The 26242-nt window shown below is 44.4% G+C and overlaps 2 protein-coding genes across 2 annotated transcripts in view; one reads left to right on the plus strand and one right to left on the minus strand.

The window, feature by feature from the left end:
- The window catches only part of cenpp (centromere protein P), a 191083-nt gene that overhangs the window by 124702 nt on the left and 40139 nt on the right, over window positions 1-26242 (minus strand). The gene's annotated exons all lie outside the window — the stretch shown is intronic.
- On the plus strand, window positions 333-24488 carry ogna (osteoglycin, paralog a). Its single transcript, XM_014168389.3, has 6 exons — window positions 333-625; window positions 17281-17383; window positions 19470-19634; window positions 20587-20789; window positions 23853-23945; window positions 24229-24488. Exons 1-6 carry the CDS (start codon window positions 467-469, stop codon window positions 24397-24399), a joined length of 894 nt encoding a protein of 297 aa, XP_014023864.2. The 5' UTR covers window positions 333-466; the 3' UTR covers window positions 24400-24488.

Here is a 26242-nt window from a genome sequence, read left to right on the forward strand (position 1 = left end):
AGCAGCAGAGAGCACCACCAGACTAGCAGCAGCAGCAGCAGCAGAGAGCACCACCAGACTAGCAGCAGCAGAGAGCACCACCAGACTAGCAGCAGCAGAGAGCACCACCAGACTAGCAGCAGCAGAGAGCACCACCAGACTAGCAGCAGCAGAGAGCACCACCAGACTAGCAGCAGCAGAGAGCACCACCAGACTAGCAGCAGCAGAGAGCACCACCAGACTAGCAGCAGCAGAGTGGAGAAGAGGTTTCTCTGAATTGGCAACCAAAGAGTTAAAGTCTGTTGCATAAACTCTCCCGTGCTTCAAGAAATCGCCTGGAAGCTACTTGTGCAGGCTTTAAATACTGATTTGACAGATCACATTTTACACACAACCTGCCACTGAGAAAATAGCCCAGCACTACTACTACTACTACTACTACTATCCCCAGCAGCTACTGAACACACCAAACACATACAGGGACACGATGGGAACTCTGAGAGTATTATTACTCTTGTCCTTTATACCGTCGCCGTGGGTGCTCTGCTCAACTGGGAAACACTTTAACCAGGAATCAACACTCCGACTGGAACAACAGGATGTACTGCCCAATAGAGAAGCCTATCTGGACGCAAGGAGGTCTAAGGTAGGCTTATAAGCTGACTTGATCACGTTTTATTTTCTAGTATTAATGACTAACTATAGTAAAATCATTAATAAAAGAGGTTAATGATAAGTTATAATTCTTAAATATACCTGCTCATAGTTTGATTAAATCAAGTAATTTCAAAAACATCTTGCCAGGTTGTAGCTGGGATTTATTTAATAATAATACAATTAAATCATTTAATTATTTAATAATATTATTATTTAATGTCATATTATTATTTAATGTTAATGTCATTATTATTTTTCTAATGATACAATTAAAGGATAAATGTTATATTCAATATATAATCTTTAACTATGTAACAAATAATTTACAAAATCAATTTCCTTAAACATTTGTGATTTATACTTTGAAAACTAATAATCCACTTTCCTTTTGAACATCCAACTTTCTTTTTTTTTTTTAAACGCAAACATTGTTTTATTCATACACTAGTAAACAATAAACAACTGATCTACACCAAGACTTGAGTAACATTACATTAGTTTGTCAGTAGCATTTCATTGTTCCACCTTTTGATTCATATTCTTACAGCAATAATACATCCCAGTAGTTCCTTTTCTTCCCTTTATTTGAGAAATCAAACCATAGCGTTGGACTCTGTCCCATTTCATTGGAAGCAGCCCCATTTGGAAGGAGTCAGCGTATTGGCCCTGTCTTAATTCCTCTCTCCCCCAGTCTACGTCTAACAGCTGGGCTGTCGGTCTGCCTAGAGCTCCAGACACTCATTAATGATTAGTCAGCAGAGTAGGGACAGGGCTGCTGCTACAGGAGGCTCTGGCCCTGGAGGCTCTGGCCCTGGAGGCTCTGCCGCTGCTCTAGTACAATGGAAGTTCCAGTCTGAAGAACTCTCATCCAAACAGCAGCCCCGGTCTGGCTGCCAAGGGGCCCACGCTCCTCCTGTTGCCAAGGGGCCCCGCTCCTCCAGTTGCCAAGGGCCCCACGCTCCTCCTGTTGCCAAGGGGCCCCGCTCCTCCAGTTGCCAAGGGCCCCACGCTCCTCCTGTTGCCAAGGGGCCCCGCTCCTCCTGTTGCCAAGGGGCCCCGCTCCTCCTGTTGCCAAGGGGCCCACGCTTCTCCTCCTGTTGCCAAGGGGCCCACGCTTCTCCTCCTGTTGCCAAGGGGCCCACGCTTCTCCTCCTGTTGCCAAGGGGCCCACGCTTCTCCTCCTGTTGCCAAGGGGCCCACGCTTCTCCTCCTGTTGCCAAGGAGCCCCGCTGCTCCTGTTGCCAAGGGGCCCCGCTGCTCCTGTTGCCAAGGGGCCCCGCTCCTCCTGTTGCTAAGGGGCCCACGCTCCTCCTGTTGCCAAGGGGCCCACGCTGCTCCTGTTGCCAAGGGGCCCCGCTGCTCCTGTTGCCAAGGGGCCCACGCTTCTCCTCCTGCCGCCAAGGGGCCCACGCTTCTCCTCCTGCCAAGGGGCCCTGCTCCTCCTCCTGCCAAGGGGCCCTGCTCCTCCTGTTGCCAAGGGGCCCACGCTTCTCCTGCCAAGGGGCCCTGCTCCTCCTGTTGCCAAGGGGCCCCGCTCCTCCTGTTGCCAAGGGGCCCACGCTTCTCCTCCTGTTGGCCAAGGGGCCCACGCTTCTCCTCCTGTTGCCAAGGGGCCCTGCTGCTCCTGTTGCCAAGGGGCCCACGCTTCTCCTGTTGCCAAGGGGCCGAAGCTTAGGGCTCACCCAGAAAACAGTTAACGTTCCTGGAATGTTCCTACAACTTCAAATAAAATACCTTATTTTGATCCCCATTAGCCAACGCCAGATACAGCTAGTCTTAATTGGGTCAGACAAATAATGAAAAAGACAGACAAAATTCTTTACAATTTACATACATTTAAAAACATGAACAGGTAGTGTGTGTGTGTGTGTGTGTGTGTGTGTGTGTGTGTGTGTGTGTGTGTGTGTGTCTATCAGTTCATACACACAACAAGTAGGTCACATGGGGGAGAGGCGTTGTGCTGTGAGGTGTTGCTTTATCTGTTGTTTTAACCAGGTTTGCTGTTCACTTGCGCTATATAAACAAATCGACCTAGTGGTTAGAGCGTTGGGCCAGTAACCAGCAGGTAGCCTAGTGGTTAGAGCGTTGGGCCAGTAACCAGCAGGTAGCTTAGTGGTTAGAGCGTTGGGCCAGTAACCAGCAGGTAGCTTAGTGGTTAGAGCGTTGGGCCAGTAACCAGCAGGTAGCTTAGTGGTTAGAGCGTTGGGCCAGTAACCAGCAGGTAGCCTAGTGGTTAGAGCGTTGGGCCAGTAACCAGCAGGTAGCCTAGTGGTTAGAGCGTTGGGCCAGTAACCAGCAGGTAGCCTAGTGGTTAGAGCGTTGGGCCAGTAACCAGCAGGTAGCCTAGTGGTTAGAGCGTTGGGCCAGTAACCAGCAGGTAGCCTAGTGGTTAGAGCGTTGGGCCAGTAACCAGCAGGTAACCTAGTGGTTAGAGCGTTGGGCCAGTAACCAGCAGGTAACCTAGTGGTTAGAGCGTTGGGCCAGTAACCAGCAGGTAACCTAGTGGTTAGAGCGTTGGGCCAGTAACCAGCAGGTAACCTAGTGGTTAGAGCGTTGGGCCAGTAACCAGCAGGTAGCCTAGTGGTTAGAGCGTTGGGCCAGTAACCAGCAGGTAGCCTAGTGGTTAGAGCGTTGGGCCAGTAACCAGCAGGTAACCTAGTGGTTAGATCGTTGGGCCAGTAACCAGCAGGTAGTCTAGTGGTTAGAGCGTTGGGCCAGTAACCAGCAGGTAGCCTAGTGGTTAGAGCGTTGGGCCAGTAACCAGCAGGTAGCCTAGTGGTTAGAGCGTTGGGCCAGTAACCAGCAGGTAGCCTAGTGGTTAGAGCGTTGGGCCAGTAACCAGCAGGTAGCCTAGTGGTTAGAGAGTTGGGCCAGTAACCAGCAGGTAACCTAGTGGTTAGAGCGTTGGGCCAGTAACCAGCAGGTAGCCTAGTGGTTAGAGCGTTGGGCCAGTAACCAGCAGGTAGCCTAGTGGTTAGAGCGCTGGGCCAGTAACCAGCAGGTAGCCTAGTGGTTAGAGCGTTGGGCCAGTAACCAGCAGGTAGCCTAGTGGTTAGAGCGTTGGGCCAGTAACCAGCAGGTAGCCTAGTGATTAGAGCGTTGGGCCAGTAACCAGCAGGTAACCTAGTGGTTAGATCGTTGGGACAGTAACCAGCAGGTAGCCTAGTGGTTAGAGCGTTGGGCCAGTAACCAGCAGGTAGCCTAGTGGTTAGAGCGTTGGGCCAGTAACCAGCAGGTAACCTAGTGGTTAGAGCGTTGGGCCAGTAACCAGCAGGTAACCTAGTGGTTAGAGCGTTGGGCTAGTAACCAGCAGGTAGCCTAGTGGTTAGAGCGTTGGGCCAGTAACCAGCAGGTAACCTAGTGGTTAGAGCGTTGGGCCAGTAACCAGCAGGTAACCTAGTGGTTAGAGCGTTGGGCCAGTAACCAGCAGGTAACCTAGTGGTTAGAGCGTTGGGCCAGTAACCGAAAGGTAACCTAGTGGTTAGAGCGTTGGGCCAATAACCAGCATGTAGCCTAGTGGTTAGAGCGTTGGGTCAGTAACCAGCAGGTAGTCTAGTGGTTAGAGCGTTGGGCCAGTAACCAGCAGGTAGCCTAGTGGTTAGAGCGTTGGGCCAGTAACCAGCAGGTAACCTAGTGGTTAGAGCGTTGGGCCAGTAACCAGCAGGTAACCTAGTGGTTAGAGCGTTGGGCCAGTAACCAGCAGGTAGCCTAGTGGTTAGAGCGTTGGGCCAGTAACCAGCAGGTAACCTAGTGGTTAGAGCGTTGGGCCAGTAACCAGCAGGTAACCTAGTGGTTAGAGCGTTGGGCCAATAACCAGCAGGTAGCCTAGTGGTTAGAGCGTTGGGCCAGTAACCAGCATGTAGCCTAGTGGTTAGAGCGTTGGGCCAGTAACCGAAAGGTTGCTGGATCCAATCCCCGAGATGACAAGGTAAAAATCAGTCAGTCTGCCACTAAACGTTGTAAATAAGAATTTGTTGTAAATCATTGTAAAGAAGATTTTTAACAGACAGGCCTAGTTAAATACAAGGTTAAATAAGAAATTAAAATATGATTATGAGGGGAGTTCCATGCACTCATGGCTCTGCACAATACTGTACACTTCCTTCTCGACCTGGAGACAGTGAAAAGACCCCTGGTGGGGGTCAATGCCTTGTGCAAGTTGACTATGCAAACTATTTTGGAACTTCTAACAAAACGGTTCTTATAGAAACAAGAGAGAGACTGGCATGCATATTAGCCATCTGATAACAATTATGAACATGCCGCTCTGTTCTGGACCAGCTGCAGCTTAACTAGGTATTTCCTTGCAGCACTGGACCACACGACTGGACCACAATCAAGATTAGACAAAACTAGAGCCTGCAGGACTTGCTTTGTGGAGTGTGCTGTCAAAAAAAAGCAGAGCATCTCTTTATTACGGACAGACCTCTCCCCCATCATAAATAAAGGTTAAATAAATAAAAATAAAGACCATTACAACCATTGAATCTATATGTTTTGACCATGACAGTTTACAATCTAAGGTAACAACAAGTATTTTAGTCTCCTCAACTTGTTCAACAGCCACACCATTCATTACCAGATTCAGCTGAGGTCTAGAACTTAGGGAATGATTTGTACCAAATACAATGCTCTTAGTTTTAGAGATGTTCAGGACCAGTTTATTACTGGCCACCCATTCCAAAACAGACTGCAAATCTTTGTTAAGGGTTTCAGTGACTTCATTAGCTGTGGTTGCTGATGCGTATATGGTTGAATCATCAGCATACATGGACACACATGCTTTGTTTAATGCCAGCGGCAGGTCATTGGTAAAAATAGAAAAGAGTAGAGGGCCTAAAGAGCTGCCCTGCGGTACACCACACTTTACATATTTAACATTAGAGACGCTTCCTTAAAGAAAACCCTTTGGAATTCTATTAGATAAATAGCTCTGAATCAACGATATGGCAGAGGTTGAAAAGCCATAACACATTGGTTTTCTCAACAACAGGGGCTACAGGTTAGCAATGAACCCCGAGTCGGGATTGCTAACAAGGCTGGAAATTCAAAACATCAAAAATCTAATAATTTCAATTTCTCAAACAATCAACTATTTTACACAATTTAAAAGATAAACATCTCCTTAATCTAACCACATTGTTCGATTTTCAAAGAGGCTTTACTGCAAAAGCATAAAGTTAGATTATGTTAGGACAGTACATAGCCACAAAAGTACAAACATCCATTTTCAATTCAAGGACAGGCGTCACCAAAAGCAGAAACCAGCTAGAATTATGCACTAACCTTTGTCAATCTCCATCAGATGACACTCCTAGGACATTATGTTATACAATACATGCATTTTTTGTTCCATCAAGTTCATATTTATATCCAAAAACAGCATTTTACAGTAGCGTGAAATTCAGATTTTTTTCTTCTCTGAAATGCTTCCGGTGAACATAACAAAATTACTATTCGAAAACATTGGTAAATTATAATATTGTCATTCAAAGAATAATATATTATCATCTCGTAATTGCTACCGAATGGCCAGATATCAAAATAACTTTACTGGGAAATCACATTTTGCAATAAACGGGGTGCTATGCTAAGAACAATAAGCTATGCTATACAGTTAGCATCATCTAATATCGATAATAACATTGTAAATATCCCCTTACCTTTGATTATCTCCATCAGAAGGCACTGCCAGGAATCCCAGGTCCGGAACAAATGTGGTTTCTTTTGACAAAGTTCATAATTTATGTCCAAATAACACCAAGTAGTTAGCGTTCATTATGCTCCCACAAAACGTGGTGGGGGGGGTTGTAAAATCACGCCGAAAAGCTAAAAAAACCTAGTAAATAATCTATTTACGTTCGTTCAAACATGTCAAACCTTGTTTAGCATTAATCTTTTGGTCCATTTTTAACGTTAAACATCAGTAATATTTTCACACAACCTATCCTATGTCTTGATAAACAATTAATGACAAACTCACGCTTCTCAGATTTATGCGCAGGCGCCAAAAAATGAAGTGATGACATGTCAACTTCCTTGCATTCTAATTTGCTCTCTGTTTATCATAGACGCTTCAAACATCTTTATAAAGATCGTTGACATCTAGTGGAAGCCGTAGGTGTTGCGAAATGAATCCTTTCTCACTATGGTATCTATAAAACAATGACACTAAATAGTACAGTCACAAAATTCACATTTTTTTTATCTATTTTTCACAGGTTTTTGCCTGCAATATGAGTTTTGTTATACTTACAGACACCATTCAAACTGTTTTAGAAAATTCAGAGTGTTTTCTATCCGAATGTGTTAATAATATGCATATCCTAGCTTCTGAGTTGGTGTAGGAGGCAGTTAAAAATGGGCACATGTTTTTTTCAAAATTTCTCAATACTGCCCCCGAGCCCCAACAGGTTTTAAGGTCATTATTAATCAGAGGCGCCACTGAAATCTAACAGTACAGCTCCCACAATCTTATTATCAATTTCTTTCAACCAATCATCAGTCATGTGTCAGTGCAGTACATGTTGGGTGCCCTTCTCTATAAGCATGCTGAAAGTCTGTTAATTTGTTTAGAGACAAATAGCTTTGTATTTGGTCAAACACTATTTTTTCCAACAGTTTGCTAAGTGTCGGCAGTAAGCTGATAGGTCGGCTGTTAGTAAAGGCCGGCTTTACCACTCTTGGGTAGTGGAATGACTTTGGCTTCCCTCCAGGCCTGAGGACAAAGACTTTCCTCTAGGCTCAGATTAAAGATATGATAGATTGGAGTGGCTTTAGAGTCAGCTCCCACCCTCAGTAGCTTTCCATCTAAGTTGTCAATGCCAGGAGGTTTGTCATTATTGATCTATAATAATAATTTTTCCACCTCTCCCACACTGTTTGTTCTTGGCATTTCCTCTACCTATGAAGTAATCCTAAAAAAAAATAATTGGCAACATCAAATGGTTTTGTGATGAATAAGCCATCTGATTCGATGAAAGATGGAGTTGAATTTGTCTTTCTGCCCATAATTTCATTTAAAGTACTTAATTTTTTTTGTTTTCCGTCATTCTTTATATCATTGATCTTGGGCATTATAAAACAGTTTCTTATTCCTTTGTTGAGTTTAGTCACATCATTTCTCAATTTGCAGCCAGTCAGATGTGCAGCCAGACTTATTTGCCACTCCTTTTTGCCCCAATCTCTTTTAACCATACAGTTTTTAAATTTCTCACCAATCCACGGAGCCATAACATTTCTGTCAGTTTCTTAACAGGTGCTTGTTTATCAATAATTGGAAGAAGCAATTTCATAAATTCATCAAGTGCAGCATCTGGATGCTCCTCATTAATCACATCAGACCAACAATTATTTTTTAACATCCTCCACATAAGAGTCTGAAAAAAAAAAAAAAAAATCTGTTGTGTATAATCTCTTATACACTATTTTAGGCACCAGCTGTTGGAACTTTGTCTTTCCTGGATATAGCCACTATATTGTGATCACTGCATCCAATGGGTACGGATACAGCTTCAGAACAAAGTTCTACAGTATTAGTACAAATGTGATCGATACATGTGGATGATCTTGTTCCTGTAGTGTTTGTAACCACCCTGGTAGGTTGATTAATACCCTGAACCAGATTACAGGCACTGGTTACAGTAAGAAGCTTCCTCTTGAGCGGACAGCTTGATGAAAACCAGTTGATATTCAGGTCCCCAAGAAAGTAGACCTCTCTGTTTACATCACATACACTATCAAGCATTTCACACATATTATTTAGATACTGACTGTTAGCACTTGGTGGCCTATAGCAACACCCCAAAGGAAAAGGCTTTAGATGTGCCAAGTGAACCTGCAACCACAACACTTCAATAACACTTGACATAAGATCTTCTCTAAGCATTACAGGGATATGGCTGTGAATATATACAGCAACACCTCCCCCATAAGCATTCCTGTCTCTTCTATAGATGTTATGTCCTTGTATTGCTACTGCTGTATCAAAGGAATTAACTAAGTGAGTCTTAGAAATGGCTAATATATGAATGTCATCTGATGTTAGCTAGTTATTGATTTCATGAACCTTATTTCTAAGGCTACATATAGTAATATGGGCTATATTCAGCCGTTTCCTGGGTAGCTTATCAAAGATAATATGGACATATAGAGAAAACAAAGCAAGAGGGGGGGGGGGGGGAAATAACATTATTCAGCAGTCACATCAATCAGTTGGTGTGTGTGCGCTGCGGGGTTGAAGCTACGAAGGGAACGTTCCAATAGAGGACAACGGAGGTTTCTTATCTGCTACCAAGAGGCCAAATACGTTGCATTGAATGAACCGTGTCAAATCGGAGTGAACCGTGGTGTCAAATCGGAGTGAACCGTCGTGTCAAATCGGATGTGAACCGTCGTGTCAAATCGGAGTGAACCGTCGTGTCAAATCGGAGTGAACCGTGGTGTCAAATCGGATGTGAACCGTCGTGTCAAATCGGATGTGAACCGTGGTGTCAAATCGGAGTGAACCGTGGTGTCAAATCGGAGTGAACCGTCGTGTCAAATCGGATGTGAACCGTCGTGTCAAATCGGATGTGAACCGTCGTGTCAAATCGGATGTGAACCGTCGTGTCAAATCGGAGTGAACCGTCGTGTCAAATCGGAGTGAACCGTGGTGTCAAATCGGAGTGAACCGTCGTGTCAAATCGGAGTGAACCGTCATGTCAAATCGGATGTGAACCGTCGTGTCAAATCAGAGTGAACCGTGGTGTCAAATCGGATGTGAACCGTCGTGTCAAATCGGAGTGAACCGTCGTGTCAAATCGGAGTGAACCGTGGTGTCAAATCGGAGTGAACCGTCGTGTCAAATCGGAGTGAACCGTCGTGTCAAATCGGAGTGAACCGTGTCAATCTTGCCAACCTGACATATTTTTGCCAAAAGAGGACCACGATGGAAATAAACCATTGGGTATTATTTTGGTTTTAGCCTCAATCATTTGTAAATGTATGTAATGTTGTCTCCAACTGGAGCAGTCTACTACTTATAATCCTTAAATAAATTAAAAACGTTCCTACAACGTTAGGTAACGTTCCAACGCAGTCCCAATGGAGTCCCAGCACAGTCCCAATGGAGTCCCAGCACAGTCCCAATGGAGCAGAACTGACGTTCCAATCCAGAGAACTCCCATACAAACAGCTCCCCTGGTCTCTCTGCCAAGGGGCCATCCTTCTCCTCCTGCCAAGGGGCCACCCTTCTCCTCCTGCCAAGGGGCCACCCTTCTCCTCCTGCCAAGGGGCCACCCTTCTCCTCCTGCCAAGGGGCCACCCTTCTCCTCCTGCCAAGGGGCCACCCTTCTCCTCCTGCCAAGGGGCCACCCTTCTCCTCTTGCCAAGGGTCCATCCTTCTCCTCTTGCCAAGGAGAAATCCTTCTCCTCCTGCCTCCTTCTCCTCCTGCCAAGGGGCCATCCTTTTCCTCCTGCCTCCTTCTCCTCCTGCCAAGGGGCCACCCTTCTCCTCTTGCCAAGGGGCCACCCTTCTCCTCCTGCCAAGGGGCCACCCTTCTCCTCTTGCCAAAGGGCCATCCTTCTCCTCCTGCCAAGGGGCCACCCTTCTCCTCTTGCCAAGGGGCCACCCTTCTCCTCCTGCCAAGGGGCCACCCTTCTCCTCCTGCCAAGGGGCCATCCTTCTCCTTCTGCCAAGGGGCCATCCTTCTCCTCCTGCCAAGGGACCACCCCTCTCCTCCTGCCAAGGGGCCACCCCTCTCCTCCTGCCAAGGGGCCACCCTTCTCCTCCTGCCAAGGGGCCACCCTTCTCCTCCTGCCAAGGGGCCACCCTTCTCCTCCTGCCAAGGGGCCACCCTTCTCCTCCTGCCAAGGGGCCATCCTTCTCCTCTTGCCAAGGGTCCATCCTTCTCCTCTTGCCAAGGAGAAATCCTTCTCCTCCTGCCTCCTTCTCCTCCTGCCAAGGGGCCACCCTTCTCCTCCTGCCAAGGGGCCACCCTTCTCCTCCTGCCAAGGGGCCACCCTTCTCCTCCTGCCAAGAAGCCACCCTTCTCCTCTTGCCAAGGGGCCACCCTTCTCCTCCTGCCAAGGGGCCACCCTTCTCCTCCTGCCAAGGGGCCACCCTTCTCCTCCTGCCAAGGGGCCACCCTTCTCCTCCTGCCAAGGGGCCACCCTTCTCCTCCTGCCAAGGGGCCACCCTTCTCCTCCTGCCAAGGGGCCACCCTTCTCCTCCTGCCAAGGGGCCATCCTTCTCCTCTTGCCAAGGGTCCATCCTTCTCCTCTTGCCAAGGAGAAATCCTTCTCCTCCTGCCTCCTTCTCCTCCTGCCAAGGGGCCACCCTTCTCCTCCTGCCAAGAAGCCACCCTTCTCCTCCTGCCAAGGGGCCACCCTTCTCCTCCTGCCAAGGGGCCACCCTTCTCTTCCTGCCAAGGGGCCACCCTTCTCTTCCTGCCAAGGGGCCACCCTTCTCCTCCTGCCAAGGGACCACCCCTCTCCTCCTGCCAAGGGGCCACCCCTCTCCTCCTGCCAAGGGGCCACCCTTCTCTTCCTGCCAAGGGGCCACCCTTCTCCTCCTGCCAAGGGGCCACCCTTCTCCTCCTGCCAAGGGGCCACCCTTCTCCTCTTGCCAAGGGTCCATCCTTCTCCTCTTGCCAAGGGGCAATCCTGCTCCTCCTGCCTCCTTCTCCTCCTGCCAAGGGGCCATCCTTCTCCTCCTGCCTCCTTCTCCTCCTGCCAAGGGGCCACCCTTCTCCTCCTGCCAAGGGACCCAAAAGCTCAGGTCTTGAATGTTCTGTGAACATTACGTATGCTTACATTCCAAGGCTCCAGCAGAACCGAATGGAACTTAGGTTGATTCCAGTCTGAAGAGCTCCCATCCAAACAGCAGCCCCTGGTTCTGAAGCCAAAGGGGGTTAAAGCTCAGGGACCACCAAGCAAACACAACATTCCTTTTGAATATTCCTACAATGGTTAGGTAACATTCCAAAACATCAGCAGAATGGAGAATCGCTTCCAGTCTGAAGAACTCCTATCCAAACAGCAGACCTTCTACAGCTGCCAAGGGGTCAGGGGTCAGAGCCTGGAGAAGTTCATTATTTCAGTAGGCAGTTGAACACCTGGAAAAGCCTGACTGCTGCCTGCTACACTCTGCTGGGCTCCACACCAGTTGACAACCAGTGGCGATAATAGTTCAGGGTTAAAACAGATCTCATGGACATGGGGGAAGAGTCATTATTTTATTGAGGCAGCGGGCAGGACACCTGGAGAGCAGGGTTTAAAATACGCAACTTCTCTTTAGTGTGTCTGACATCGAAATATGTTATTATTTAAAATTCTTACAAAAAAGGGTAACCATGGTAACAAAAGCTGCCGGATTACTGGAGAAGATGGAGATTGTATGACGGTGCTCTGCCAAATACAAAAGCAAGCGATGAGACAAACAGTGTGAATAAGTGTCTTGTCTTCACGGGTCTGTCTACTTGCTGCAAAATGTACCATATGAACTGAAAGTTGCACGTGTTTCCTGTCCACGGCCTTGTTTCTCAAAAGCATCTTAAGACTAAGTACTTCCTTAGAACATTCGTAGGAGCACCGTTAAATTTCCAAGCTGTTTCCTAAAAAAAAAACATTTTTATTATAAACATTTTTTAACTTTGCACTTGAAAACGCTCGTAAAAAAATTAAAATAAAAAATCGCTCGCAAGTGGTCTGAGGCTCGTAATCTAACGAGCCTCGAGCCACTTGTATAACAGCCTTTTTTTTTTTTTTACCTCCCGCATCACTATTATTGAAAGCAGATCTCCGCTAAAACCTACAAGCACATGGTTTATCCCTCTCTCTGTGACGGCGTAATTTTTTTTTAAATAAAACTAAAATTGCCAATGTCTTTGCATTTGATACGAACAACCAACGTATAAAAAAAAAATATGCTTCATATTAAAACCCGAGATGACTACATTAGAAGGTCAACAGTAAAGCTATAAGCCTATTCTTATCATATTTCATGATGTGTAGCCTAACACGTGCACAATGATGGGCCAAATCTGGGATATATTGGGTTAAGCATTTGAATAAACGACGCACTTAGTGGCCGTCTCGCTCTCCGTGGTGTTCTGGAAAACAGCAGGTTACATCTTCGGGACGTTGTAGGAAAGATGCATCGTTAAAACACTTGTAAACCTAACATTCTGTCGCTATCGGAAACCAGGCCCTGAATCCCTGACAGTGTGCGTTACGCTACAGTGTTACCCCTAACAGTGTTACTCTACAGTGTTAATCCTAACAGTGTTAATCCTAACAGTGTTACGCTACAGTGTTAATCCTACCAGTGTTACTCTACAGTGTTACTCTACAGTGTTAATCCTAACAGTGTTACGCTACAGTGTTACTCTACAGTGTTAATCCTAACAGTGTTAATCCTAACAGTGTTACTCTACAGTGTTAATCCTAACAGTGTTACTCTACAGTGTTAATCCTAACAGTGTTACTCTACAGTGTTAATCCTAACAGTGTTACTCTACAGTGTTAATCCTAACAGTGTTAATCCTAACAGTGTTACTCTACAGTGTTAATCCTAACAGTGTTACTCTACAGTGTTACTCTACAGTGTTAGTCCTAACAGTGTTAATCCTAACAGTGTTACTCTACAGTGTTAATCCTAACAGTGTTACTCTACAGTGTTAATTCTAACAGTGTTACTCTACAGTGTTACCCCTAACAGTGTTAACCCTTACAGTGTTAATCCTAACAGTGTTACTCTACAGTGTTAACCCTAACAGTGTCACTCTACAGTGTTAACCCTAACAGTGTCACTCTACAGTGTTAACCCTAACAGTGTTAATCTACAGTGTTAATCCTAACAGTGTTACTCTACAGTGTTACCCCTAACAGTGTCAGTCTACAGTGTTACCCCTAACAGTGTCACTCTACAGTGTTAACCCTAACAGTGTCACTCTACAGTGTTAACCCTAACAGTGTTAATCTACAGTGTTAATCCTAACAGTGTTACTCTACAGTGTTACCCCTAACAGTGTCAGTCTACAGTGTTACCCCTAACAGTGTTACTCTACAGTGTTAACCCTAACAGTGTCACTCTACAGTGTTAACCCTAACAGTGTCGCTCTACAGTGTTAACCCTAACAGTGTTAATCTACAGTGTTAATCCTAACAGTGTTACTCTACAGTGTTACCCCTAACAGTGTTACTCTACAGTGTTACCCCTAACAGTGTTAATCCTAACAGTGTCACTCTGCACTGTTACCCCTAACAGTGTCACTCTACAGTGTTAACCCTAACAGTGTCACTCTACAGTGTTAACCCTAAGTGTTAATCTACAGTGTTAATCCTAACAGTGTTACTCTACAGTGTTACCCCTAACAGTGTTAATCCTAACAGTGTCACTCTGCACTGTTACCCCTAACAGTGTTACTCTACAGTGTTACCCCTAACAGTGTCGGTCTACAGTGTTAATCCTAACAGTGTTACTCTACAGTGTTACCCCTAACAGTGTTAACCCTAACAGTGTCGGTCTACAGTGTTAATCCTAACAGTGTTACTCTACAGTGTCAGTCTACAGTGTTACCCCTAACAGTGTCGGTCTACAGTGTTAATCCTAACAGTGTTATTCTACAGTGTTACCCCTTACAGTGTTACTCTACAGTGTTAATCCTAACAGTGTTACTCTACAGTGTTAATCCTAACAGTGTCACTCTACAGTGTTAATCCTAACAGTGTTACTCTACAGTGTCAGTCTACAGTGTTACCCCTAACAGTGTCGGTCTACAGTGTTAATCCTAACAGTGTTATTCTACAGTGTTACCCCTTACAGTGTTACTCTACAGTGTTAATCCTAACAGTGTTACTCTACAGTGTTAATCCTAACAGTGTCACTCTACAGTGTTAATCCTAACAGTGTTATTCTACAGTGTTACCCCTTACAGTGTTACTCTACAGTGTTAATCCTTACAGTGTTACTCTACAGTGTTAATCCTAACAGTGTTACTCTACAGTGTTAATCCTAACAGTGTTACTCTACAGTGTTAATCCTAACAGTGTTACTCTACAGTGTTAATCCTAACAGTGTTACTCTACAGTGTTAATCCTAACAGTGTTACTCTACAGTGTTAATCCTAACAGTGTTACTCTACAGTGTTAATCCTAACAGTGTTACTCTACAGTGTTAATCCTAACAGTGTTACTCTACAGTGTTAATCCTAACAGTGTTACTCTACAGTGTTAATCCTAACAGTGTTACCACTGTTACCACTGATAACCTGAATTATCCTAGAAAGTTTTGGAAGGCTATTAAAGTCTATGTCTGGAAACAGGGATGTTAATGAATTACCGTCATGTGTATTGAAGGACTCTGTTGCTGTATTTGACTAAACTGAAATGCTGAATTGTTTCAAAATCAGCACTTTGTATCATCTGGTAGGCTGTTTGATTCAGTGTCCTCTGTCTCTGTACAACCCTGTGTGGATGAACCAGTGAGAGCTGGTCAAACTTTAAGCTTTTTGCCATTCTCAGTGCAGGTGGTACATAAAGCCCTGAAATCCTTAGATCAGAGAAAACCTGCAGGTCCCGATCTTCTGGATCCCTGCTTTTTAAAATCTGGCAGCTGATTTCATAGCTGTACCACTTACGCATCTGTTCAATTTAACTCTGAAATGTAATGAAATTCCAAAGATCTGGAAATCAGCATTTGTCCTACCACTTTTTAAAACTCTTTTAAATAATTATAGGCCAATCTCAAAGCTGTCACCCCTGGTGAAAATACTTGAAACCCTTGTGAGTGAACAGCTAAAATAGTTTTTATATACTAACTCTATTTTATCAACATACCAAAATCGGGCTTCAGGAAGAAGCATAGCACAATTACAGCAGCCATGACGGTTTTAAATGATATCACTGAAACCCCTGACAAAAAAACAGCACTGTGTCTCACTTTTTATTGATCTCTTTAAGGCTTATGACACAGTTGATCATGCTATACTGGAGGCAGAGATTGTCGAGTGTAGGTCTTTCGGAGCATGCAGTTGCATGGTTTGCTAACTATATGTCTGATAAAACTCAGTGCACTCAATTTGATGGGCTCATGTCTGTTAAATTGTCTGTCTGTAATGGTGTGCCCCAGGGCTCTGTACTTGGTCCCCTCTTATTCACTATTTATATAAATAATTTAGAAAAAAAAATTGTAAAATGCGCAACTTCACTTTTATGCTGATGATACTGTTATTTATTGTTGTGCCTCGTCTCTCACAAAAGCTTTCCAGAACTTGCAAACGGCTTTTTATACTGTTCAACATACCTTATGTCAATTGAAGTTTATCCTCAATACTGACAAAACTAAACTAATGGTGTTTTCTAAAGCAAGAAATAGATCTCTGAACCTTTCACCTATTACTACCTGTCAGGGCAAGGAGATTGAGGTTGTAACCTCATATAAATATCTGGGAATTTTAATTGATGACGGCCTCTCTTTAAAATTGCATATTCAACAACTTGCAAAAAAATTGAAGATGAAATTGGGATTTTATTTTAGGAATAAGGCCTGTTTTTCTTTTGAAGCCAGGAGGAGGGTAGTATCAGCTACATTTATGCCTTTACTAGACTATGGGGATATTTTATATATGAATCCTTCCGCTCAGTGTTTGAGATCAATTGACACCCTTTACCATGGCACTTTGAGATTTATTTTAAAACTGCAAAACCCTTCCGCACCACTGCACTTTGTATACCAGGGTTGGCTGGCCTTCTCTAGTCACTCGTAGGCTCAGTCACTGATATATTTCTATTTACAAAGCCATTTTGGGTTTACTACCTTTTTATTTGGGCATTTTTATTGTTCAGAAATGTGGTGGGTACTCTCTTCGTTCGCTGGACTTTATCCTGCTAACTGTTCCAAATGTCCGAACTGAATTTGGTAAAAGGGCTTTTATGTACTCTGCGCCATCGGCTTGGAACGCCTTACAAAATACTGTTAAACTGGAAGAACTCGTCCCGATTGATGTTTTTAAATCACTGACGAAGGATTTTGAGGCTGATTCCCTGACCTGTCAATGTTTTTAATTTGCTGTTTTATGATTTTGTTATACTCTTGTGAATTCTATTGGTTTTTACTAGATTACTTGTAGTTTTTCCATGTTGTCTGGATGTAATTGTGTAATGACTTGGCGCTGCCTATCTTGGCCAGGACGCTCTTGAAAAAGAGATTTCAAATGAGCCCTTCCTGGTTAAATAAAGGTTAAATAAATAAATAAATAAAAAGTTACTCTGCAGTATTACCCCTAACAGTGTCACTCTGCAGTGTTACTCTGCAGTGTTAACCCTAACAGTGTCACTCTGCAGTGTTAACCCTAACAGTGTCACTCTGCAGTGTTACCCCTTACAGTGTTAACCCTTATAGTGTTAACCCTTACAGTGTCAGTCTACAGTGTTAACCCTTACAGTGTCAGTCTACAGTGTTACCCCTAACAGTGTCAGTCTACAGTGTTAACCCTTACAGTGTCACTCTACAGTGTTACCCCTAACCGTGTCAGTCTACAGTGTTAACCCTTACAGTGTCACTCTACAGTGTTAACCCTTACAGTGTCACTCTACAGTGTTAACCCTTACAGTGTCACTCTACAGTGTTAACCCTAACAGTGTTATTATATCCTCCACTAGAGAGTGGCAGCAGCGTTGTGGCTGGGAGAGGACTATGACTCCAGCATGGTGTTCCTGCCTGCTGATGAACCAGACAACGCCCCAGCTGGGGGTGACGCCTCAGGTAAGACAACAGTCCTACATGCCTCTTCTTCCGTTGTCTCTCACTGCCTCCTCTCCTAACCTCCCTCCCTGCCTCTCCACCTACCCTCCTTCCCTCCCTGCCTCTTCTCCTACCCTCCTTCCCTACCTCTCACTGCCTCCTCTCCTACCCTCCTTCCCTACCTCTCACTGCCTCCTCTCCTAACCTCCCTCCCTGCCTCTCCTCCTACCCTCCTTCCCTCCCTACCTCCTCTCCTACCCTCCTCCCCTACCTCTCACTGCCTCCTCTCCTACCCTCCTTCCCTACCTCCTCTCCTACCCGCCCTCCCTGCCTCTTCTTCTACCCTCCTACCATCCCTCCCTCCTCTCCTACTCTCCTTCCCTACCTCCACTCCTACCTCTCTCTGCCTCCTCTGCTACCCTCCTTCCCTCCCTCCCTGCCTCCTCTCCTACCCTCCTTCCCTCCCTCCCTGCCTCTTCTCCTACCTTCCTTCCCTCCCTCCCTGCCTCCTCTCCTACTCTCCTGCCCTACCTCCTCTCCTACCTCTCTCTGCCTCTTCTCCTACCCTCCTTCCCTCCATCCCTGCCTCCTCTCCTACCTCCTCTCCTACCCTCCCTGCCTCTTCTCCTACCCTCCTTCCCTCCCTCCCTGCCTGCCTGCCTCCTCTCCTACCTCCTCTCCTACCCTCCCTGCCTCCTCTCCAGTGTCCTGGTATTTGAACCCAGGTCTGCTCAGGACCATGTTGTCTACTCTATACAGCAGGCAGCAGCTGAGCTTTTTAAAAGCATTACTTAGAGGAGAGAAACCTCACTGCTTGGCTATATCCTCCATTATAGTAACAGAGGCACCTATGATATCTGGGTTACCAGGACTTGGCTTCTAGAGCCATGATATCCGGGTTACCAGGACTTGGCTTCTAGAGCCATGACATCCGGGTTACCGGGACTTGGCTTCTACAGCCATGATATCCGGGTTACCAGGACTTGGCTTCTAGAGCCATGACATCCGGGTTACCAGGACTTGGCTTCTACAGCCATGATATCCGGGTTACCAGGACTTGGCTTCTAGAGCCATGATATCCGGGTTACCAGGACTTGGCTTCTACAGCCATGATATCTGGGCTACCAGGACTTGGCTTCTAGAGCCATGATATCCGGGTTACCAGGACTTGGCTTCTAGAGCCATGATATCTGGGCTACCAGGACCTGGCTTCTACAGCCATGATATCCGGGTTACCAGGACTTGGCTTCTACAGCCATGATATCTGGGCTACCAGGACTTGGCTTCTAGAGCCATGATATCCGGGTTACCAGGACTTGGCTTCTACAGCCATGATATCTGGGCTACCAGGACTTGGCTTCTAGAGCCATGATATCCGGGTTACCAGGACTTGGCTTCTAGAGCCATGATATCCGGGTTACCAGGACTTGGCTTCTAGAGCCATGATATCCGGGTTACCAGGACTTGGCTTCTACAGCCATGATATCCGGGTTACCAGGACTTGGCTTCTACAGCCATGATATCCGGGTTACCAGGACTTGGCTTCTACAGCCATGATATCTGGGCTACCAGGACTTGGCTTTTAGAGCCATGATATCCGGGTTACCAGGACTTGGCTTCTAGAGCCATGATATCTGGGCTACCAGGACCTGGCTTCTACAGCCATGATATCCGGGTTACCAGGACTTGGCTTCTACAGCCATGATATCCGGGTTACCAGGACTTGGCTTCTACAGCCATGATATCTGGGTTACCAGGACCTGGCTTCTACAGCCATGACATCCGGGTTACCAGGACCTGGCTTCTAGAGCCATGATATCTGGGTTACCAGGACTTGGCTTCTAGAGCCATGATATCCGGGTTACCAGGACTTGGCTTCTAGAGCCATGATATCCGGGTTACCAGGACTTGGCTTCTAGAGGAGCATTGACCATGTTGTTAAACTAACACACCCAACATGTGAACAGTTTAGACAACCATAGCCAGTGCTATTGTAAATGAATAAATCATTTCAGAATCATTTCTACAAAAAGATAAATGATAATGATACGGCTGGACATCTAAATAAAATCAAATAAAAACAATGAAATTCATTCTGTGTCTCCAGAGCTGCCAACATGCCTGCTGTGTGTGTGTCTGACCGGCTCTGTGTACTGTGAGGAGGTCGTCCCAGAGATGACTGCTGTGCCCACCCTGCCCAAGGAGACTGCCTACCTCTACGCACGCTATAACAAAATCAAGAAGATCACCAATAAAGACTTTGCAGATATCGGTATGGGGGGGGGGGGGGGGGGTGAAACATTCAGGGGGAACTTTCCCCACAGTTCTGAATTTACGGGGGTTTTTTTTCTCCTCCAGATATCCCGGGTTGAATGATTCCTAGTTGGAGAATTTCCTGCCTGCTTATTACCTTAAGAAACCAGATATCACTTCAACTGGGATTTATAAAAACATGGGAACTTTGGGAAAAATGTACAGTACTTTGCTTAGGTGATTCTGTCTTTCAGGTTTCCTTTGGCTTGCTGTCTTATCAAACATTCTTCCCACAGTCTCCCTAATACACTAGCTGGAAGACAACCATGTTGAGGAAAATTCATTCAGGAAATTAAGAAATAAAAAGATTTAAAAAATGGACATTTTCATGGCATTGAGGAGGGTCTGTAGACATATGGTGGATATATAAATGCTTCTTTTAGTTGGATATATTTGTGGATGTTATGCGGGCCCCCTCCAGGCCCTCCAGGCTCGGCCCTCCTGGCCCCCCTCCAGGCCAGGCCCTCCACTGATATAAGTAAAAACACAGCTAGATTTAAAAGCTGACGAGATGTATTTTTTTTTGGGGGGGGGGGGCAAACTCTTCCAGGTCTCCATCTTGTCTTTACATTTACAACGCAGAAGTTTAAACAAAAAAGGCCTAACTGTCAGAAGGAAGATGCATGTGTCTGGCGCGTACATGTGGGCAGACCAAATCTAAATATTGTGTAACTCACTTGATCTATGAGAGCTAGGCCTAAAGCTTAGTAGTGTTGTGTTAACAGAAAACAACAATACTGCAGTTTGTAACCTCCAAAATGGACAATTAAGTTCTAATTCATTCTACGTCAATGACCCGACGTGTGTTTATTCTAAATCTAGATTGAGTAAAAAAAAAAATCAAAAGATCTAACTTATATTATAATTCTAGGTTGTTTTTTTTGTGGGGGGGGGGTGGTTTTCTTCCTCAGTGACTCTGAAGAGAATCGACCTAACGGGGAACCTGATCTCAGAGATTGAGGAAGGAGCGTTCTCTAAACTGACCCTGCTGGAGGAACTCAATCTGGCTGAGAACCAACTTGTCAAGCTGCCCATGCTACCCGGCAAGCTCACCACCTTTAACGCCAACCACAACCGGCTCAAAACCAAAGGGGTCAAGGCGAACGCCTTCAAGGTACAGTGGAAAGGACATGAAATACAGATAGATTTCCTGGCTGCTTTTATTGAGTGCATTGTTTCGTCAGGCTTGACAAGCACCTAAAAGGTACATAGCCACTGAGGCACATTAGGTGGCTGATTTGAGCTTTGCCTGGACAAATCCCCTGACCCCTCTGGATTTCTGCACATTTTCTTTTTCGAATTACAAGGTGGGATTAAAATTCTGTGAATATCCTTTTTTTTTTTTGTTGGTCAACAATCTGAACAAAATACTCTGTAGTCGAAATATATATAACATTTTATAACAAAAACGTAGTGGCTGCATATGTATTCAGCTCCATGAGTCAATACATGTTAGAAACTCCTTTGGCATTGATTACAGCCGTGAGTCTTCTTGGGTTGGTCTATAAGAGTCATTACAGCCGTGAGTCTTCTTGGGTCAGTCTATAAGAGTCATTACAGCCGTGAGTCTTCTTGGGTTAGTCTATAAGAGTCATTACAGCCGTGAGTCTTCTTGGGTTGGTCTATAAGAGTCATTACAGCCGTGAGTCTTCTTGGGTTAGTCTATAAGAGTCATTACAGCCGTGAGTCTTCTTGGGTTGGTCTATAAGAGTCATTACAGCCGTGAGTCTTCTTGGGTTGGTCTATAAGAGTCATTACAGCCGTGAGTCTTCTTGGGTTAGTCTATAAGAGTCATTACAGCCGTGAGTCTTCTTGGGTTGGTCTATAAGAGTCATTACAGCCGTGAGTCTTCTTGGGTTAGTCTATAAGAGTCATTACAGCCGTGAGTCTTCTTGGGTTGGTCTATAAGAGTCATTACAGCCGTGAGTCTTCTTGGGTTGGTCTATAAGAGTCATTACAGCCGTGAGTCTTCTTGGGTTGGTCTATAAGAGTCATTACAGCCGTGAGTCTTCTTGGGTTAGTCTATAAGAGTCATTACAGCCGTGAGTCTTCTTGGGTTGGTCTATAAGAGTCATTACAGCCGTGAGTCTTCTTGGGTTGGTCTATAAGAGTCATTACAGCCGTGAGTCTTCTTGGGTTGGTCTATAAGAGTCATTACAGCCGTGAGTCTTCTTGGGTTAGTCTATAAGAGTCATTACAGCCGTGAGTCTTCTTGGGTTGGTCTATAAGAGTCATTACAGCCGTGAGTCTTCTTGGGTTGGTCTATAAGAGTCATTACAGCCGTGAGTCTTCTTGGGTTGGTCTATAAGAGTCATTACAGCCGTGAGTCTTCTTGGGTTGGTCTATAAGAGTCATTACAGCCGTGAGTCTTCTTGGGTTAGTCTATAAGAGTCATTACAGCCGTGAGTCTTCTTGGGTTAGTCTATAAGAGTCATTACAGCCGTGAGTCTTCTTGGGTTAGTCTATAAGAGTCATTACAGCCGTGAGTCTTCTTGGGTTAGTCTATAAGAGTCATTACAGCCGTGAGTCTTCTTGGGTTAGTCTATAAGAGTCATTACAGCCGTGAGTCTTCTTGGGTTAGTCTATAAGAGTCATTACAGCCGTGAGTCTTCTTGGGTTAGTCTATAAGAGTCATTACAGCCGTGAGTCTTCTTGGGTTAGTCTATAAGAGTCATTACAGCCGTGAGTCTTCTTGGGTTAGTCTATAAGAGTCATTACAGCCGTGAGTCTTCTTGGGTTGGTCTATAAGAGTCATTACAGCCGTGAGTCTTCTTGGGTTGGTCTATAAGAGTCATTACAGCCGTGAGTCTTCTTGGGTTAGTCTATAAGAGTCATTACAGCCGTGAGTCTTCTTGGGTTGGTCTATAAGAGTCATTACAGCCGTGAGTGTTCTTGGGTTAGTCTGGACATATTTGGCCATTATTCTTTTCAAAATTCTTCCAAGCTCTTTCAAGATGTTGGGGGGGGGGGGATCATGGCTAGACAGTCTTGCCATAGATTTTCAAGCCGATTTAAGTCAAAACTAACTTGGCCACTCAGGAACATTCAATGACTTCTTGGTAAGCAACTCCAGTGTAGATTTGGCCTTATTGTCCACCTGAAAGTTGAATTCATCTCACAGATGCTGGTGTAAAGTAGACAGGAAGAAGGTTTTCCTATAGGATTTTGCCTGTGCTTAGCCACATCTCATTTATTTTTATCCTGAAAAACTCCCTAGTCCTTCTCCGATGTCATGCATACCCCATCCCATGATGCAGTCACCACCATGCTTGAAATTAAAGAGGCAGTTACTCAGCGATGTGTTGGATTTGTCCCAAACATAAGGCTTTGCATTTAGGCCAAAAACAGTATTCCTTTGCAGTATTATTTTAGTGCCTTGTTGCATACCAGATGCATGTTTTGGAATATTTCTTACTGTATATTTGTATTATTTTAAGTCATTATCGTGGAGTAACTATAATGTTGTTGATCCATCCTCAGTTTTCTCCATTTCACAGCCATTAAACTCTGTAACTGTTTTTAAAATCCCCCAAAATGGTCTCATGGTGAAAACCCTGAGCGGTTACATTCCTGTCCTGCAGCTAAGTTCAGAAGGTTGACGGTATCTTTGATGTTTTTAGGTGGTTTAAGAAATCATCCACAGCATAATTATTAACTTGACCATGCTTAAATAGATACTCAATGTCTGATTTGTTATTGTTTCAACCATCTACCAATCACTGCCCTTCTTTATGGAGGTTTTATCGAAAAACTTCCTGGTCTTTGTAGTTGAATCTGTGCTTGAAATTCACTACTTGACTGAGGGTCCTTACAGATGTTGAATGTAAAACAAATCATGTCAAACCCCTACTATTTCACACAGTGAGCTTAAGTAATGTATTATTATGTGATTTGTTAAGTCAAATTTTACTCCTCAACTAATTTAGGATTGTCTGAAAAAAAGGGGTTTCTGAATATTTAGTTGTCCATTTTTTTAATTTATCTTAGAAAAAAAAAAAATAATCCACATCCACTTCTCCCACTTTGACATTACAGAATATTTAGTGTAGATAGTTACAAAGTAAATCCATTTTAATCCCACTTTGTAAAACACAATAACGTGAAGAAATCCATGAATACTTTTGCAAAGCACTGTAAATGCTGGTTTATTTTTGCTCTCACTGTTTCCACCATGCAGAAACTGGAGAAGCTGATCAACCTGTTTCTGGGAGACAATGCGCTGGAGGCTGTACCGGTGATCCCGGAAAACGTCCGTATTGTCCACCTGCAGGTCAGTACCACATACGTTTTTTTGACTTCCTGGTTAGAGGCTAACTCAGTTGGAGGATTCCCTCTCTACTTACCGTCCTCATCATTTCGACGGGAATCCTCCAAAATGGGATTTCTGAAAAACATGAGAATTCTGGGAAATTTCCCAGAATTGTGCGACTCTAATCCCGACTGCGACTCTAATCCCGACTGCGAGACCCATATAGTTTTGTTGGCACCATCGGAGGGTCCTAGAGTAATCATGATTCTAAACTTTGGTCTTCCATCTTCTCTCTACCATACAGAACAACAACATCACGGATATCAGCTTCGAGACGTTCTGCAAGGGCAACAACACGTACTACATAAGACCCAACCTGATGGAGGTGAGGTTGGATGGGAACCCGGTGCTGCTGTCCAAGTACCCAAACAGCTTCACCTGCCTCAAGTCTCTCCCCGTGGGACAGTACCGCTAAAGACTAAACTCCCTTGGGGAAAAGAGGTCTTCTGTTCTGACGTCATTTTGGACTTCCTGGTTAAATAAAAAAAATAAAAAAAGGTTCAATAGAACTTCTACAGGGGTGTATACAGTCGGGTGAAATGTTATTATGAACGTTACGAAAGGATCCAAAACGATTCCCTTTTCTACTTGACAAAGACAAGACGAATCTACACCATACTCCATTTATGTCTGAATGTTCTTCTGTAAAAAAATATAATAATAATTGTACCCAGGTCTTTCTCAGTCTCTTTCAGAAGACTAGCGGCTGGGACTGAAACGCTAGTAATCTCACATTAGCAAGCTAGGCTACGTTGGCTACAAGGCTTTGAACGAATCACCTGTTTTCTTTGAAGACTTTGTAAATACACCTTTTCTTTGAATGTTTGCTTTTGCATAGTGTTTTGACTTCTTTAAAAAAAAAAACGTTAAGTCAAGCTTTTTGGCTTTCCTCCGAATTCTGTGAATTACTTTCATGTAAACTGGTTCCTAACTTAACAACTCAAGTACAAGTTGATGATTAAATATACATCTTTGAAATACGTATATAGTGATGTGAACCGAATGTGACTGTGCTCACAACATCGTAAACTTTGAATTTAAAAATTGTAAAATGAGAGGAGGTAATATTTTCTTAAGTCCTTTTATTTTAATCATAATTACTCATTTTTAGGAATTATTACCTATGTGAATAAACAAATATGATGTACACTTTTTTTTTTTTTTTTAAGACTTCGGCTGTGTTTTTAAATATTTTAATACAAATTAAATTTAAAAAAAACTCTGCTTTGACGTGTCCATGCATGAAAGTCGACCAAAAAAAAAAATAATTAACTTTTTGTTTTCCCAGTGTCATTAATAAAACAACAAACTATTAACTGCAAGAGAAGCAAATATCTACGGTTTCAGCACACATGGAAAAACTGGGTTTATGTTATTCCTTCGGACCGGCCAATTTGGCAGACACGACCAATACATCCTCCAAGTAGGAGAATGGTTTCCATATGGCCCCGCAGTTTGATTTCCAAATCTTTCATTAGAGTCCTTTACCATCTTCATATAAAACATGCTTGCAGATCTCTCTCTCTCTCTCACACACAGACACACACACATCAAAATCATTCATTATCTACCAACCAATATGGGAACAACCAATCATAAATGACCTACCAGCCAGAAGCTAAAAGGCAAATGACTGGATCCTACTGTGTAGAATTAGGATCAGAATATTTCACGTGATGTAAGTTAGACACTGAGTGGACAAAACATTAAGAACACCTGCTCTTTCCATGACAGACTGACCAGATGAAAGATATGATCCCTTATTGATGTCACTTGTTAAAAAATCCACTTCAAAAATCAGTGTAGATGAAGGGGTGGAGATAGATTAAAAAGCCTTCTTTAACCTTTGAGACCATTGAAACATGGATTGTGTATGTGTGTCCATTCAGAGGGTCAATGGGCAAGACAACAGATTTATGTGCTTTTGAACAGGGTATGGTAGTAGGTGCCAGGCGCACCGGTTTGTATCGAGAACTGCAACGCTGCTGGGGTTTTTCACACTCAACAGTTTCCCGTGTGTGTCAAGAATGGTCCACCACCCAAAGGACATCCAGCCAACTTGACACAACTGTGGGGAAGCATTGGAGTCAACATGGGCCAGCATCCCTGTGGAACGCTTTCAACACCTTATAGAGTCCATCCCCCAGTGGGGTGGTGAAACTCAATATTAGGAAGGTGTTTTTAAATATACACTCTGTGGATATACAAGTGATATAATGGGTATATTTGTATTTATTATGGATCCCCATTAGTTCCTG

This window comes from Salmo salar, chromosome 22, assembly GCF_965601325.2.
Source record: "Salmo salar chromosome 22, fSalSal1, whole genome shotgun sequence".
NCBI lineage: Eukaryota > Metazoa > Chordata > Actinopteri > Salmoniformes > Salmonidae > Salmo > Salmo salar.

Bases quoted from the DNA above. Each gene is read 5' to 3' on its own strand.
- ogna (XM_014168389.3), top strand. From the start codon at position 467: ATGGGAACTCTGAGAGTATTATTACTCTTGTCCTTTATACCGTCGCCG. The intron at 626-17,280 runs GTAGGCTTATAA...ATCCTCCACTAG, and splicing joins TGGACGCAAGGAGGTCTAAG to AGAGTGGCAGCAGCGTTGTG. The intron at 23,946-24,228 runs GTCAGTACCACA...TCTACCATACAG, and splicing joins TCCGTATTGTCCACCTGCAG to AACAACAACATCACGGATAT.